The 16,880-nt window shown below is 42.8% G+C and overlaps 1 protein-coding gene across 1 annotated transcript in view; it reads right to left on the bottom strand.

The window, feature by feature from the left end:
• The window catches only part of pigt (phosphatidylinositol glycan anchor biosynthesis, class T), a 34,936-nt gene that overhangs the window by 5,438 nt on the left and 12,618 nt on the right, over positions 1-16,880 (bottom strand). Inside the window, exons 7-10 of the mRNA XM_060836244.1 lie at positions 8,184-8,281; positions 6,314-6,482; positions 5,043-5,243; positions 3,872-4,037 (exon numbers count right to left, since the gene is read on the bottom strand). Coding sequence (XP_060692227.1) covers positions 3,872-4,037; positions 5,043-5,243; positions 6,314-6,482; positions 8,184-8,281 — 634 coding nt within the window. The remainder of the gene's footprint in view (positions 1-3,871; positions 4,038-5,042; positions 5,244-6,313; positions 6,483-8,183; positions 8,282-16,880) is intronic.

The following is a 16,880-nucleotide window of genomic DNA, read 5'->3' as shown; positions in this document are numbered from 1 at the left end:
TTTCTCATTGCAGCGAAGGAGGATGAGAGGTGACTTGATAGAGGTGTACAAGATGATGAGAGGCATGGATAGAATGGATAGCTAGAGACTTTTTCCCAGGACAGAAATGGCTATCACAAGGGGGCATAATTTTAAGGTAATTGGAAGAAAGTTTAGGGGAAATATCAGAGGTAGCTTCTTTACATAGAATGGTGGGTGTGAGAAATACACCGCCAGCAGTGGTTGCAGAATCAGATCCATTAAGTACAGTTAAACAACTCTTGGATAGGCACATGGATGATAGCAAAATGAAGGGTATGTTGGACAGTTTGATCTTAGAGTAGGATAAAAGGTCAGCACAACATCGAGGGCCGAAGGGCCTGTACTGTGCTGTTCTATCTTCTAACACCACCAAATGATTTCCAGAAATCCTAAGATTCAAGATATGTCAAATGATCATACTTGTGAATTGCCCTTTCAGCAGCAGAAATCTGTGTGCACTGCACAGGAATCAAAACTGTACAAAAACATCAAGTCTAACTTTTAATATCACATAGCCATAGAGATATACAGCACGAAACGACTCTTCGGTCCATGCCGAACAGATATCCCAACACAATCTACTCCTATTTGCCAGCACTTGGCCCATATCCCTCCAAATCTATCCTATTCATACACCCATCCAAACGCTTTTTAAATGTTGCAATTGTAGTTGCCTCCACCACTTCCTCTGGCACCTCATTCCACACATGCACCACCCTCTTCATGAAAAAGTTGCCCCATAGGTCTCTTTTATATCTTTCCCCCCTCACCCTAAACCTATGCCCTGTAGTTCTGGACTCTCCCAACCCAGGAAAAAGATCTTGTCTATTTATCCTATCCATGTCCCTTATGATTTTATAAACCACTATAAACCTCAGTCTCCGACGCTCCAGGGAAAACAGCCCCAGCCTGTTCTGCCTCTCTCTATAGCTCAAATCCTCCAACCCTGGCAACCCCCTTGTAAACCTTTTCTGAACCCTTTCAAGTTTCACAACATCTTTCCGATAGGAAGGAGACCAGAATTGCACGCAATATTCCAACAGTGGCCTAACCAATGTCCTGTACAGCCGCAACATGACCTCCCAACTCCCGTACTCAATATTTTGACCAATAGAAAAGAAAGCATACCAAACTCCTCCTTCACTATCCTATCTACCTGCGACTCCACAAGGAGCTATGAACCTGCACTCCAAGGTCTCGTTGTTCAGCAACACTCTCTTCATGTAAAAGTTACATTAAAAGACAAAAGTCAATGGAATCAATTCACAACTGGGGGTGGGAATTTTTAGTCTCTCCTTACTTTTTTTTTTAAAAAGGGGTCAGCATTTATTGCCCATAACCTGAATGACTGGCTGGCCAACTTAGAAGGCAATTAAGGCACACAGATGTGATTCCAGACCCGGAGCAAAGTCTCCTTCCCCAAAGAAATTAATGATCCAGAAGGATTTTTATGACACTCGACAACAGTGATCTTCAGACTAGCTATTTTAAATTCCCTTCTTTTTATTGAATTCAAATCCTGGATTTGAACTCACGTCCCTAGGGCTCTGCATTACTAGCCCAGAGACATTGCCACCATGCCAGCCGATTCCTGGGATGGAGGGGCCGCCTTGTGAGAAAAAGGTAAGCTGGGTTAGCCTATACTTACTGGAGTTGAATGAGAAGTCATCTTAATGAAACATAAGATCTTGAGGGAGCTCTAGTAGATGCATTTCCTCATAATAGAATCCAGAACAAGGGAGGCACTGATTATAAATAAATGCCTCTCATTTAAGATGGAGATCAGGAGGATATTTTGTTTTGCAGAGAAGTATTTGGAATAAGCATTCCAAATAAACATTCAGAAAAGACTTCATGGAGACTGGATTATTCAATACATTCAAAACCACATAACATCGGAGTATAGTCCAACAGGTTTATTTGGAAGTACAAGCTTTCGGAGCGCTGCTCCTTCGTCAGGTAGCTACCAAATAAACCTGGTGGATTATAATCTGGTGTTGTGAGATTTTTAATATTGTCCACCCCAGTCCAACAATGGCACCTCCACATCAAGACCAAGAAAGACAGATTTGATTGACAAATGACTTGAGGTTATTGAGGGGGATGGGGTATTACAGGCATCACAGTGGAGTTAAGACTATACGCAGATCGGCCATGTTCATTGCAAAAGGCACAGCAGGACCAAGCAGCCCAATCCTACACCAATTTTGTATGCTCATGTGGATCTATCTCATCATGTCACTGTAAATTAACCTTTACCTGCGTTTTAACCTTTACCTTGACATTAAACTTTTAATTAGTAAGGAGACAGACTTCTTTTGCAAAACCTTTAAAGTGATTCATTTGTTTTAATTTTCGTATTGATAGGTTCCCTTGACTAGTACTTGCAGCAGCTTTCTTGTTTTCTTTGGTTTTGGTTTACACATTCTCAAACTCTTCAGTTTTAGTGTTTTCAGACAGTAAAGTATTTTGATAGAAATGCAATAACTAAACGTGTGTGTTAAGTGAGAAACATTTAACATTTATATAGAAAAAAAATAAAATGTTTTCTAAACAAGAGCCAGATTATATACATTCATGACATTATCTTACATACATCGCTCTGGAAAGAGAACACACTGCTTGTGCAAAGCCAGTGTGACACATTACTAATGAATGTACAATCTCACACATCCACAGAGTTTAGGCCAAGCATTACTCTTGGCCTCAGTCAATTTGTAGGCAGCAAATCAGAATTACTAAAAATTACTTCACTTCCACAGAAAGTGAAAATAAACAGCTTTGATAAAGGACCTGCACAATATTAACATACTTCAGCAATCAAGAGCCCCTGGGATAATAAGTTACATGTGGTCTAGTTTAGGTTGCCTTGTACTCTCCTGGCATCCTTTCCCACTCTAACACTTTAGAAATAGAGAAACAAGAAGAGGCCATTCAGCCCCTCATTTAATGTAGATCATGATTCTACAAAGCCATTGTACAAAATCCCAATGAAATAACCCCTGTTGATCTCAGTATTGAAAATTTCATTTGACCTTCTTGCATCCACAGCCATTTAGGAGAAAGTTGATTGAGCACTAATATTTTAATCACTTGTTCTGTACTTGTCAAGAGAGAGATGGTTCACTTATAGCCACTCCATCATACACAGATTATTTTAAAAACATTGATTAGGTCCATCTCAATCCATTCATTTTAGGAAAGGCGTATACAACTGTTTGTCATAACATAATTCTTTAAACCCCAATATTGTCTGGTGAAGTTGAGCAAGCACTCAAAGACCAATAGATCTTTCCAAAATGAACATAACATTTCAGGTGGCATCTGACCTAGTTTCCATTTGACAAAGGGATTCCAGATAAGGTCAGGCAGCATCAGAGGAGCAGGAGAGTCGACATTTCAGGCAGAAGCCTCCCAGAACGTTGATTTTCCTGCTCCTCGGATGCTGCCTGACCTGCTGTGCTTTTCCAACACTTCGACTCTAATCTCCAGCATCTGCAGTCCTCACTTTCTCCTCATTTTCTCTGTCACTCAATAATACTTTATTTAACATACTACAGCACCATCTTTAGACAGACAGCTGCTCCCTGTCACTTGGGGATGGTATAAGCTTTCTTTCTGCTTTTTGTTCCATCTGGAAATGGCATTCATAGGATGCTCAGCTGAAGAAAACATTCTGATTTCTCTCTCTAATCAAATACACGCAGCCTCATACTTCCCCTCATCGAACATCAAACCTTGCGGATCTGCATTTTATTTTTCCCTTCTTTTGTTCCAAAATTAAATTTACGCCCCGAACACAAACCGAGCTGAACAGTACCCAGATGTCACTGTATTTCTAGCTCCTTACCCCACGTAGAAGCCATGGTTGGGATCAGGGGGGTACTCAGTCCACTTCAACAGTGCTCTCTCAAACTCGATGCCAATCTTGGTGACAGATTTAGCAGGCAGCTGAATCAGCATTTCCAGTAGATGAGGGCACTCTCGGTCTCTGGCCGGCTGGTAATGGATATAACCTGTCATCAAACACGGCAGGGCATGAGAAATTGTTATGATGTATCCAATTACTTATAACAAAGTTTATTGTGAAAACAGTAGTAGTGTAATGCAAATAGGATAGCAGGAATGTCTAATTAATGCTGTTTTTTCTAACAACAATCATTAATCAAGAAATTTTTTTATGTTGTTGACACTAGGGTTGGAGGAAGGGAAATTTTCATTTTCACCCCTTGGGCTATAAATAAATGCAGCATATCAGTCAAATTAGGCAAATCTCTCATATTTTATGGATAATCAGAGCAGTTAGCCATAACAAAATACAGCTGGAATGCTCTATTAGGTAGGAAAACAGAGGCAGAACTTTTGTGTGAATCAAAAACAAATCAGATGCTCATTAGAAGAATTACAGCACTTTGCAAATTAATTTCACTGGGCGGAACACCTTTGTTCCCACCTCGTATTAACTGTCCCATGTTTCTGAGCTACTGTTCCACTGGTTGGCTGTTGGTGGAGCCGTGGGAACTAGAACCTCTCGCTCAACAGCACCATCCCAGGGTAGTACAAACAACAATTCTGAATACAGAGGCTGAGGAACAGATATTCACTCCATCAGAGGAGGGAGAAAGGTGGCTGGTAAGAGAAAGTGAGCGGCACGGTGGCACAGCGATTAGCACTGCTGCCTCACAGCGCCAGAGACCCGGGTTCAATTCCCACCTTAGGCAACTGTGTGGGGTTTGCAAATTCTCCCTATGTCTGCGTGGGTTTCCTCCGGGTGCTCTGGTTTCCTCCCACAGTCCAAAGATGTGCAGGTCAGGTGAATTGGCCATGCTAAATTGCTCTTAGTGTTAGGCGAAGGGGTATACGTAGGGGGATGGGTTGCACTTCGGAGGGTCAGCGTGGACTTGTTGGGCCGAAGGGCCTGTTTCCACATTGTAAGTAATCTAATCTAATCGAAAAGGGAAAGAGAGAGCAGGGATGGGAAGGGAAGGGAAGGGAAGGGAGGGGAAACAGGATGGTCTTACTTGGTTTATTCTCTTTGCCCTTGGTGGTGATGGTAAGTGTGTGAATATAAAGTCGAAGGTACCAGGGCACAATCTCCATCAGCAGCACTGGGAACGCCCGGTATGGATGGTTATTGTAGATCAGAGTGTTGATTTTACCTGTTTGAAGGCCAAAGCCACTCACATACCTCTCAGCTTTAAATACAGGCACTTCAGGTATCGCTATATCGAAAGTAGAAATAACAATCAACAAATCATTGTGTACCAGCTGTTTAGAGCAACACAAAAAAAATCAAAGCCTCATCTTATGGGGCTAATGCATATTGATTTAAAAGCAATTTAATTTACTAATACCGCAGGTGTAAGATGCAGCATTCCAAATTCACCTCATGCTTTAAACACTTAAATGTCCCCATAATAACATAATGGAGACTGTGGCAAATAGTCAAACAGTTAGCACTTGGATCTCTGTCGGATTTTACTCCGGTCATTCTCTCCAAGTAGAAAAGTACCTCACCCCACCATGCCACAACTGGAATGGAATTGAGAAATGAGAAAAATACAGTTGAGATTTCAGCCCATCGTACCGGATCATCTATTGTCAACGGGAAGACAGACTGGAATGGATTTTATGCAGGCATCAGTAATCTTGCCTTCTAGCTGGACAGCTAACAACAGATTGGGAAAAATTATTTCTGCTAATTTGAATTGGGAATGGGGTAAGATTATGAGAAGCATAGACAAGATGGATAGAAAGCAACAGAAGATCCTTGGCTGAAGGATCAATAACAAGCAGGCATCGGTTTATGGTGAAAGGCAGAAGGTTTAAACGGGGTCTGAGGAAAAATATTTTCACCCAGAGGGTGGAGGAGGTCTGGAACGCACCGCCTGGGAGGGTAGTTGAGGCACTAAAACCTCACAACTTTTTAAACAGTGTGAAGATATGCTCTTGAAATGTTATTATATTCAACACGCTAAGCCAAGTGCTAGAAAGTGGGACTAGTGTAGATTTAGAGTAGTTTAGTCAGTGTGGATTCAATGGGCCAAAGGGTCTGTTGTGTACTGTGTGATTCTATGATGGCAGCAGCAAATAACCTAAAATGAGAACCAAGGCTTTCAGAAGTGAAATTAGGAAATGCTTCCAGACAAAAAGCAGAAGAGGCTTGAAATTTGCTAAGATTCTCTGTAGACTCTCTATGTAGGTGTTCAGTCTACTGTAGACGCCATTCCAGTATTGCAGAGTCTGTCTGAGGTTCTGGCACTAACTAGTAGCAGCACACCAAAGTACTTACCAAACGGCTTGGACAATTTCCATTTTAATGCTATGTTTAAGGAGTGTGATGATGTGCTGTAAAGATGAGGATTTAGCAGGTTGTACACAGCATAGGATCTCCATTTCCCATGCACTGTTGTGTTAAGCACCGAGGGTGCTGGTGGTGTCAGCTCATGCGTGTCATTAATCTAGAACGGAGAGCGCAACATTTATTTTAGTCATGTGTTCACGGAAAAACTACACAAATAAAACACTATTCCATATCTTCACCCCATAGGGAGAGGGAATCACATAGTGGTATGTTGGTACTAGGTAATATTCTGGGGACACAGGTTTGAATCCTGCCACAGCAAATTGTGGCACGTGAATTCAATAAAAACCTGGAATTAAGAATTTAATGATGATCCTAAATCCATTGTTCATTTTAGGGTGGCATGGCAGCTCAGTGGTTAGCAGGACCAGTAACAGGGACCTGGGTTTGAATCCACCCTCAGGCCGTGTGGAGTTTGCACATTCACCCCACCTTTGTGTGGATGTTTCCCCCGAATGCTCCGGTTTCCTCCCACAGTCCAAAGCTGTGCAGGCTAGGTGGATTAACCATTGGGAAATGCTGAGTTACAGGGAGAGGTAGGAGATGTGGGATGCTCAGAGGGACAGCATGGACCGAATGGCCTGTTTCCACACTGTTGGGATTCTACGATCCTATGAAAATTCAACAACTACGTGCAGCAAAAGGACCAAATCAGGACCCGCTACTTATCTGCAACCAATGATGTTTTTAAACTTACAGGTACAAGGCATCATTCCACTCTCTGGTTTACTGTTCCACCTCTTAAATTATCTCCTACATCCAGGAAACAGACTGCCCTGGAAATACACATGGCCCAACTTGTTCAGGGAATCATTTGGCTGAAATCAGCCATAAAAGCCACTGAACTGACTTTAGCTCAGAATGGTTGGTAACATCAGTTCCTGATTTGCACGAACACTCCCACCTCCACCAGAGAACCAACTCCCCCACCAACCCAACCACCATCGCTAGAGAACCAACCTCCCTCACCGCCACAGAACCACTCTTACCACTACAGCTATAGGACCAACACCGTATCACCACACAACCAACTCCCCACCAACCCTATCACTATTGCTAGAGAACCGGGCAGCACAGTGGCTTTGTGGTTAGCACTGCTGCCTCACAGTGTCAGGGACCCTGGTTTGATTCCAGCCTTGGGCGATTGTCTGTGTGGAGTTTGCATATTCTCCTTGTGTCTGCGTGGGTTTCCTCCCACAGTCCAAAAGATGTGCAGGCCAGGTGAACTGGCCAATGTAAATTGCACATAGTGTTCAGGGATGTGTGGGTTAGGTGCATTAGTCAGGGGCAAATGTAGGGAAGGGGTCTGGGTGGATTACTCTTCGGAGGGTCAGTGTGGACTTGTTGGGTTAAAGGGCCTGTGTCCACACTGTAGGAATTCTAATTCTAATTTTAATTCATCCCCACCACCACTACTGCCACTGCCAGGGAACCAAACACCTCAATAAGTCTACTTGGGTAGACCTTGAGAAGGTTCAAACATGGATCAGAACCTGTTCTGTACCTTAAGACGATCTCTACTGGAAATCGACAACATTATGTGTGACCACCAGTGACACCCATTCCACTTTTCAGACTGTAAATGCTGTCTAATCTCGAGTGTGAACCAACCTCGCTATTGCCAAAGAACTATCCCCTTTTCTGCCACTGCATTTGAACCAACGTCCCCCCCACTCCTCCCAACCCAATCACCATTACCATCACCACCCCAACCACCACCAAAGAACCAAACTCCTTGATATATCCACTTGGGTAGGCCTTGAGAAAATTCAAATATGGATCAGAATCTGTTCTGTACCTTATCATTGTCCGTGACGTCCACATAAACTGTACTTTGTGATGCTAAAGGGCACACCTCCGTCAAGGTCCGTGAAAACATCTTGAACAGTGACCACTCTATAAGATACCGACAACACAGCAGAGTAAATGACACGTGGCCTAGCAATATGTAGAAACAAACAGTCGGTTTATTCATGACACTAAACCAGAAACTGCTGGAGAAACTCAGCATGTCTGGCAGCATCTGTGGAGAGAAAGCAGCATTTGAGTCCAGTGATTCTTTTCTTCAGAACTAAACCAGTTTCTCAACTAAACCAGCTTCTCTAGTGATTTCTTTTGTTTCCGATGATCAGCACCCCCAGTTCTTTGGTTCACTCTATGTGCTCATGTGTGTTTTCAGGATTGAGAACTGCACTGCTCCTACTCAGTTTAACTTATATTTCTATTGGAAATATATACCTTTTCTATTTACTATACCTTCAGATTTTCAATTATTTGTGTGTATTTTGCTTGAGCTCCTGGTAGATGAATATGTGTATTCTAGACATGTAATTCCCATGGCCTGTGTTAAATAGAGTTCACACTGTAACAGGAATTGATGGTGTAAATAACTTAAGGGAAGTAAGGACCCATGTCCAAATTTGGTACCAGTTATGATCAAAGGATATGTTTTGAAACATATAGATCAATGGACTTTGGAGCTCCAACTGAACCAATTATCATGACTAACAAATGGCTATACAAGAACAAAATGAACGGTGGGTTGTTTGGGTGCCGAGGGTATCCTGTTCAGGTTGCAACCAAGGTCCATGATCTTTAGCAAACAGAATAAGAAGATCAAAGTATGAATGCAACATCAGAACACAGCAGACCTCAGTCTGCAAGGAGTTAAAAAGAGAGAGGGGAGAGAATGGTTGTGCAGATTGGAAGACAACAACAAAGGGGCAAAAATCAAGAACAGAATGACACAAAAATTAGGGTGCTGTTGACAGTGAGGTGGATGGTCTCAGGTCACAGTCTGATATTGATAAACTGGACAGAACAATGACAAATGGAATTTAATCCTGATAATTGTGAGGTGATATATTTTAGGAGGTCTAATAATGAATGAATTGTAAGACTCTATAGAGCACTGAGGAACAAAGAAATCTTGGTGTACAAATCCACAGATCCCTGAAGGTGTCACCACAAGTAAGTAGAATGATTAAGGCAGCATATGGGATGATTGCCTTCATTAACAGGAGCAAGGAAATCTTCTTACAACTTTTTAAAACATTAGTTAGGCCACATTTGAACTGCTATGTGCAGTTGTGGTTGCCACATTATCTGAAGGATGTAATTGCACTAAAGACAGTGCAGAGGAGATTCACCAGGATAGTCCACGAGATGAAAAGTCTCAGTTATGTGGACGGACTGGCTTTCTTTTCCCTGGTGCAGAGGAAGCTGAGGGAGGATATAATTGAGGTATCCAAAATTATGGGAGGTAGAGACAGAGTAGACAGTAAGAACCTTTTCCCAATAATAGATATGTCCAAGAGCACAAGTTTAAGGTAAGGGGTAAGTGGTTTAGAGGAGATCTGGGGAAACATTCTTTCACCAAGAAGGTGGTAGAAATATGGAACATGCACCTGAAAGGGTGGTGGAGCCATGTACACTTGCAACATTTAAGAAGCATCTGCATGAGCACTTAAAATGCCAGGCAATGAACCAAGTGCAGGTAAATGGGATGAGTGTTGTTTGGTGTTTATTGGATGGCATAGAGATGGTGCGCTGAAGGGCCTGTTTCTATGAGAAACTTCAAATCACCTGTAGCTGCTCCAAGTCACTGAGAAGCAAGACCACGAAAGCTACAACAGTGATTGTTAAACAACAGAAGTTATACTTAGTAGAAGGCAAAGTGTCCTTATACAGAACCATAGAACTGTTATGGTGCAGCTGCAGGCCATTTGAAATTATTTTCACATCTCCTTTGCTTTGTTTGCACATCCCTTTGGATATATGCCTCTTCCCCCTCTACTCCATCCACCTGCTCAAGATTTTGAAAACCTCCATCAAATCTCCTTTTAGCCTTCTTCTCTCCAAGGAGAACTGCACACTATATGCAGTTTTATCCCCTGATCTGAGAAAGGACATCCTGGGAGTGCAAAGAAAGATTACCAGACTGATTCCAGGATAGCAAGACTGGTATGTGGGGGGAGGCTTGATCAGTTAGGAATATATTCATTGAAGTAGTGGAAACACCACCACCTGCAAGCTCTCCACCAGGCCACTCACCATCCTGACTTGGAAATCTATCACTATTCCTTCACTGTCATGGCGTCAAAACCCTGGGATTTCCTCCATAAGTGCATTGTGGGTCTACCTACAGCACACAGATTGTAGTGGTTCAACATGGCAGCACACTACCACCTTCTCAAGAGCAACCAGGGACTGGGTCCAACCAGCAACACCCACACTCAACAAATCAATTTTAAAACATGTTCGGAAGATTGAGGAGGGATCACCCAGAAGCTTATAAAATTCAAACAGGATTAGATAGTGTACTTGCAAGAAGGATATTTCCAATGACCGGAGAATGCAGAACCAGAGTCAGTCTAAGGATAATAGGTAGGCCTTTAAGTCCCAGAGGGGAGGAATTTCTTCACCCAGAAAGTGATGGGCCTGTGGAATTCACTACTACAGGAAACTGTTGAAGTTAAAACATTGAAGACTCTCATGATATAGATATAGCTCTTAGAACTAAAGGGATCAAAGGATTTGGGGAGAATGTGGGAAGAGGATGTGGAGGTGAATTATCAGCCGTGATCAGACTAAAATGGAGCAGTTTCAAAGGACTGAATTGCATACTCTTACTCTTTCTAACAACCTCTTCAATCTATCCTCATAACTGAAATCTCTAATTCCTGTAACCATTCTTGCAAACTACTTCTGTATTCTCTCCAGTACATTCACATCTTTCCTCTAATGTGGCAATCCACAATACCCCAGTGGAGGTGGAACAAGTATCTTATACAACTTCACCCATCACCTCCCTTGCACTCTATGCCTCTAGTAACAAAGCAGAGAATACTGTATGCTTTATTAACTACTTTCTCCACCAGTCCTGCCACTTCCAAAGATCTGTACACATATACATCAGGTCCTTTTGCTCCCGCACCACCTTTATAATATATTTTATGCTGTCTGTTAATGTTCTTCTGACCAAGGTACATCATCTCTCACTTCTCTGCACTGAACCTCATCTATCACTTATCTGCCCACTCCATCAACTTGTCAATGTCCTTTTGGAGTTCCGCATGGTCCTCCTCATAGTTCACAATTCTTTTCATGTTAGAGACATCTGTAATCTTTCTTCAACAAGGCTGGAATGTTTCCAATCCTCCAGTTTTCTGGTACTTCCTTGGAGTCTAGAGAAGACTGAAAGATTATGGCCAGTGACCCCATAATTTCTACCTTTGTTTCCTTAAAATTCTTTGGATGCATTTCATTCTGTTTTGGTACCTTTCAAATTTAAGTGCTGACAATCAAAGATTTCTTCCTTGTTAATTTTGAACTCAAAGTGACAGTTTCCTACTCTTACCATGAGCTGGGCAGATTTCAAACACCTCAGCTACTATTTGTCTCCCAGTGACACCACCTCTCCTTAAAACCACTTTCTTACTATTTATATGCCTACAGCAGACTTTGGGATTTGCCTTTACATTATCAGCTAATCTTTTCTCATTGTTCCTCTTTGTGTCTCTTATCTGTCTTTTCACTACCCACCCTGCCCAATGTTGATTTTCAATTATATTTTCTGCCTCTAACACCTATCATTAACATACTTTTTCTTTCTAATGTTAATTTCTACCTTCTCTGTCATCCAAGGAACTCTGGATTTACTTGTCCTACCTTTTCCATTAGAAGGAATATACCCTCACTGTACCTGAATCAACTGCTCTTTGAAGGTGACCCATGGTTCAGCTACAGCTTTTCCCACCAATCTCTTATTCCAGTCAATCCTGCTCAACTCTGTTCTTGCCCCATTAAAGTCAGTTCTCCACCAGTTTATTCTTCTTACTCTGGATTGTTCCATATCATTCCCTAGCACCATCCTGAACGGAATGATACAATGATCTAAAATGCTTCCCCCTGATCCACCTCATTTCCAAGGACCAGTTCCAACAATGCTTTGTTGGACTGGACACATTCTGCTGTAGGAAACTACACAATCCAGGAACTCTTAATGGTTACATTATCAGTGCCCCAGTCTACATCTGGGTCATTGAGGTCACCCATTATAACAACTCTACATTGTTAGAGTATCTCTAATTTCCTTGCGGATCTGTTCCTGTACATCCTTTCCACGAGTTGGTGGTCTGTACACTACGTAAAAGGTAAAAACAAGGACTACAGATGCTGGAAGCCAGACTCTAGATTAGAGTGATGCTGGAAAAGCACAGCAGGTCAGGCAGCATCCGAGGAGCAGGAGAATCGACGTTTCGGGCAAAAGCCCTTCATCAGGAATAGAGGCATGGAGCCTGCAGGGTGGAGAGATAAATGAGAGGGGGGTGGGGGGGCGCGGGCGCGTGGGGAGAAAGTAGCATAGAGTACAATAGGAGAATGGGGGTGTGGATGGAGGTGATAGGTCAGAGAGGAGGGTAGAGTGGATAGGTGGAAAGGAAGATAGGCAGGTAGGACAGGTCATGGGGACGGTGGGGGAAAGGGAAATGAGGAAACTGGTGAAACTGGTGGACTTCACCAGTTTCCTCATTTTCCTTTCCCCCATCTTACCCCAGTTCCAACCTTCCAGCTCAGCACCATCCCCATGACCAGTCCTACCTACCTATCTTTCTTTCCACCTATCCACTCCACCCTCCTCTCTGACCTATCACCTTCATCACCACCTCCATTCACCCACTGTATTCTTTGCTACTTTCCCCCAACCTCCTCCCTGACCTATCACCTCTATCCCCACGCCCATTCACCTACTGTACTCTATGCTACTTTCTCTCTCCTCCCCCCCCCCCCCCCCCCCCCCCCCAAACCCCTCTCATTTATCTCTCCACTCTGCAGGCTCCGTCTCTATTCCTGATGAACGGCTTTTGCCCAAAACATCGATTTTCCTGCTCCTCAGATGCTGCCTGACCTGCTGTGCTTTTCCAGCACGACTCTAATCTAGGTCTGTAGACCACACTAACCAATGTAATCATACACTTTTATAGAGTAACTCTAGCCAAATTCACCCAGTCCTTGAATCCTCTAAGATATCTTCCTTCACCTGCATTACAACGTACTATTTAACCACAATTGCCACCCCTCCTGCTTTCTTGCTTTGCCAACCTTTCCTGAACAAATTATAGCTAGGAATATTTTATACTCAATCTTGCTCTTTCTTGAGCCAAGTCTCCGTCACAGCCAAACCACAACCACAACATTACAATTCCACTTTGCAATTTCCATCTTCAACTCCCTGACTTTGTTTACTATAGTCCATACATTTACATTCATGCATATTTTGAACTTCCTTCATTCGCCCACTACTCCAACTTCATCTAACCTACTATTCTCTGTGCTCGTGCCAGCTGTACCTTCAGTATTTTGCAAGCCCTGGCATTCTCTACTATTTCCGGCCAGGTGTCAGATTTGGAGGTAGGTGAGCACTTTGGTGATAGTGACCACAATTCGCTTATGTTTACTTGAGCGATGGAAAAGGGTAGCTATATACCGCAGGGCAAGAGTTATAGCTGGGGGAAAAGCAATTATGATGTGATAAGGCAAGATTTAGGATGCATAGGATGGGGAATGAAATTGCAGAGGAAGGGCACAATTGAAATGTGGAGCTTATTCAAGGAACAGCTACTGTGTACCTGTCAGGCAGGAAGTTGTCAAGCAATGGAGCCATGGTTTACTAAAGAAGTTGAAGCTCTTATCAAGAGAAAGAAGAAGGCTTATGTTAGGGCGACTGAGAGTTACAAGTTGGCCAAGAAAGACCTAAAGCGAGAGTGAAGATAAGCCAGGAGAGGACATGAGAAGTCATTGGCAGATAGGAACAAGGAAAACTTAAGGCTTTTTATAGGTATATCATGAATAAAACAATGACTAGAGTAAGGTGAGGGCCAATCAAGGGTAGTAGTGGGAAGTTGTGTGTAGAGTCAGATGAGATAGGAGAGGAGCCACATGAATATTTTTCGTCAGTATTCACACTGGAAAAAGACAATGTTGTTGAGGAGAATAAGGAGATACAGGCTACGAGACTAGATGGGATTGAGGTTCACAAGGATGAGGCGCTAGCAATTCTGGAAAGTGTGAAAATAGATAAATCCTCTGGGCCTGATGCGATTTATCCTAGGATTCTCTGGGAAGCCAGGGAGGAGATTGCCAAGCCTTTGGCTTTGATCTCTATGTTGTCATTGCCTGCAGGAATAGTGCCAGAAGACTGGAGGATACCAAATGTTGTTCCCTTGTTCAAGCAAGGGAGTAGAGTCACCCCTGCTAATTATAGAACTAACTTCAGTTGTGAATAAAGTGTTGGAAAAGGTTACAAGAGATAGGATTTATAGAACAGAACAATTTGATTAGGGATAGTCAACATAGTTTTGTGAAGAGTAGGTCATGCCTCACAAACCTTATTGAGTTCTTTGAGAAGACGACCAGACAGGTCGATGACGGTAAAGCAGTTGATTGGTGTATATGGAGTTCAGTAAAGCATTTGCTAAGGTAATCCATGGTAGGCTATTGCACAAAATATGGAGACATGGGATTGAGCGTGATTTAGAGTCATAGAGATGTACAGCATGGAAACAGATGTTTCGGTCCAACCTGTCCATGCCGACCAGATATCTCAACCCAATCTGGTCCCACCTGCCAACACCTGGCCCATATTCCTCCAAACCCTTCCTATTCATATACCGTCCAAATGCCTCTTAAATATTGTAATTGTACCAGCCTCCACCCTCTGCGTGAAAAAGTTGCCCCTTAGGTCTCTTTTATATCTTTCCCCTCTCACCCTAAACCTATGCCCTCTAGTTCTGGACTCCCCAACCCCAGAGAGAAGACTTTATCTATTTATCCTATCCATGCCCCTTATAATTTTGTAAACCTCTAAGGTTTAGAAGGTTCCCCTCAGCCTCCGACGCTCCGGGGAAACAGCCCCACCCTATTTAGCCTCTCCTTATAGCGCAAATCCTCCAACTCTGGAAAATCCTTGTAAATCTTTTCTGAACCCTTTCAAGTTTCACAACATCTTCCCGATAAGAAGGAGACCAGAATTGCACGCAATATTCCAACAGTGGCCTAACCAATGTCCTGTACAGCCACAACATGACCTCCCAACTCCTGTACTCAATACTCTGACCAATAAAGGAAAGCATACCAAACGCCTTCTTCACTATCCTATCTACCTGCGATTCCACTTCCAGGGAGACATGAACCTGCACTCCAAGGTTTCTTTGTTCAGCAACACTCCCAAGGACCTTACCATTAAGTGTATAATTTCTGCTAAGATTTGCTTTCCCAAAATGCAGCACCTCGCATTTATCTGAATTAAACTCCACCTGCCACTTCTCAGCCCATTGGCCCATGTGATCAAGATCCTGTTGTAATCTGAGGTAACCTTCTTCGCTGTCCACTACACCTCCAATTTTGATGTCATCTGCAAACTTACTAACTATACCTCTTATGCTCGCATCCAAATCATTTATATAAATGACAAAAAGTAGAAAATGTTCATCCTAGAGTTCAGTTACTAGTGGTGTACCGCAAGGGTCCACTGCTGTTTGTCATTTTTATAAATGATCTGGATGAGGGTGTAGAAGGATGGATTAGTAAATCTGCAGATGACACTAATGTCAGTTGAGTTGTGGATAGTGCCAAAGGATGTTGTAGGTTATAGAGAGACTTCGATAAGCTGCAGAGCTGGACTGAGAGGTGGAAAATGGAGTTTAATGCAGAAAAGTATGAAATGAAGGAGCAACAAGAATAAGGAGTAATGGTAAGATTCTTGGCCGTATAGAGGAACAGAGAGATCTCAGCGTCCAGGTACACAGATCCCTGAAAGTTGCCACCTAGGTTGATAGGGGTGTTAAGAAAGCATACGGTGTTTTAGCTTTTATTGGTAGAGGGATTGAGTTTTGGAGCCATGAGGTCATGCTGCAGCTGTACAAAACTCTGGTGCAGTCACACGGAGTATTGCGTCCATTTCTGGTCACCGTATTATAGGAAGGATATGGAAGCTTTGGAAACAGTTCAGATGAGATTTACTAGGTTTTACCTGGTATGGAGGGAAGGTCTTATAAGAAAAGGTTGAGGGACCTGAGTCTGTTTTCATTAGAGAAAAGAAGATTGAGAGGTAACTTAATTGAGGCATACAAGATAATCAGAGGGTTAGATAGGGTGGATAGTGAGAGCCTTTTTCCTCGGATGGTGATGGTTAGCATTAGGGACATAGCTTTAAACTGAGGGGTGATAGATAAATGACAGATGTCAGGTGTTGTTTCTCTTCTATGAGAATAGTAAGGGCATGGAACGCACTGCCTGCAACAGTAGTAGACTCATCAACTTTAAGGTCATTTAAGTGGTCGTCGGATAGACATATAGATGAAAATAGAATAGTGTAGGCTAGGTGGGCTTCAGATTGGTTTCACAGACCAGTGTAACATTGAGGGTCAAAGGGCCTGTAGTGCGCTGTAATGCCCTATGTTTTATTTTTCTTGGTTTCCACAGTCCCACCAAATTC

The sequence above is a fragment of the Hemiscyllium ocellatum genome, chromosome 15 (genome assembly GCF_020745735.1).
Source record: "Hemiscyllium ocellatum isolate sHemOce1 chromosome 15, sHemOce1.pat.X.cur, whole genome shotgun sequence".
NCBI lineage: Eukaryota > Metazoa > Chordata > Chondrichthyes > Orectolobiformes > Hemiscylliidae > Hemiscyllium > Hemiscyllium ocellatum.
The sequence above is the reverse complement of the archived record's forward strand: the minus strand, read 5'-3'. Positions and strand labels throughout refer to the sequence as shown.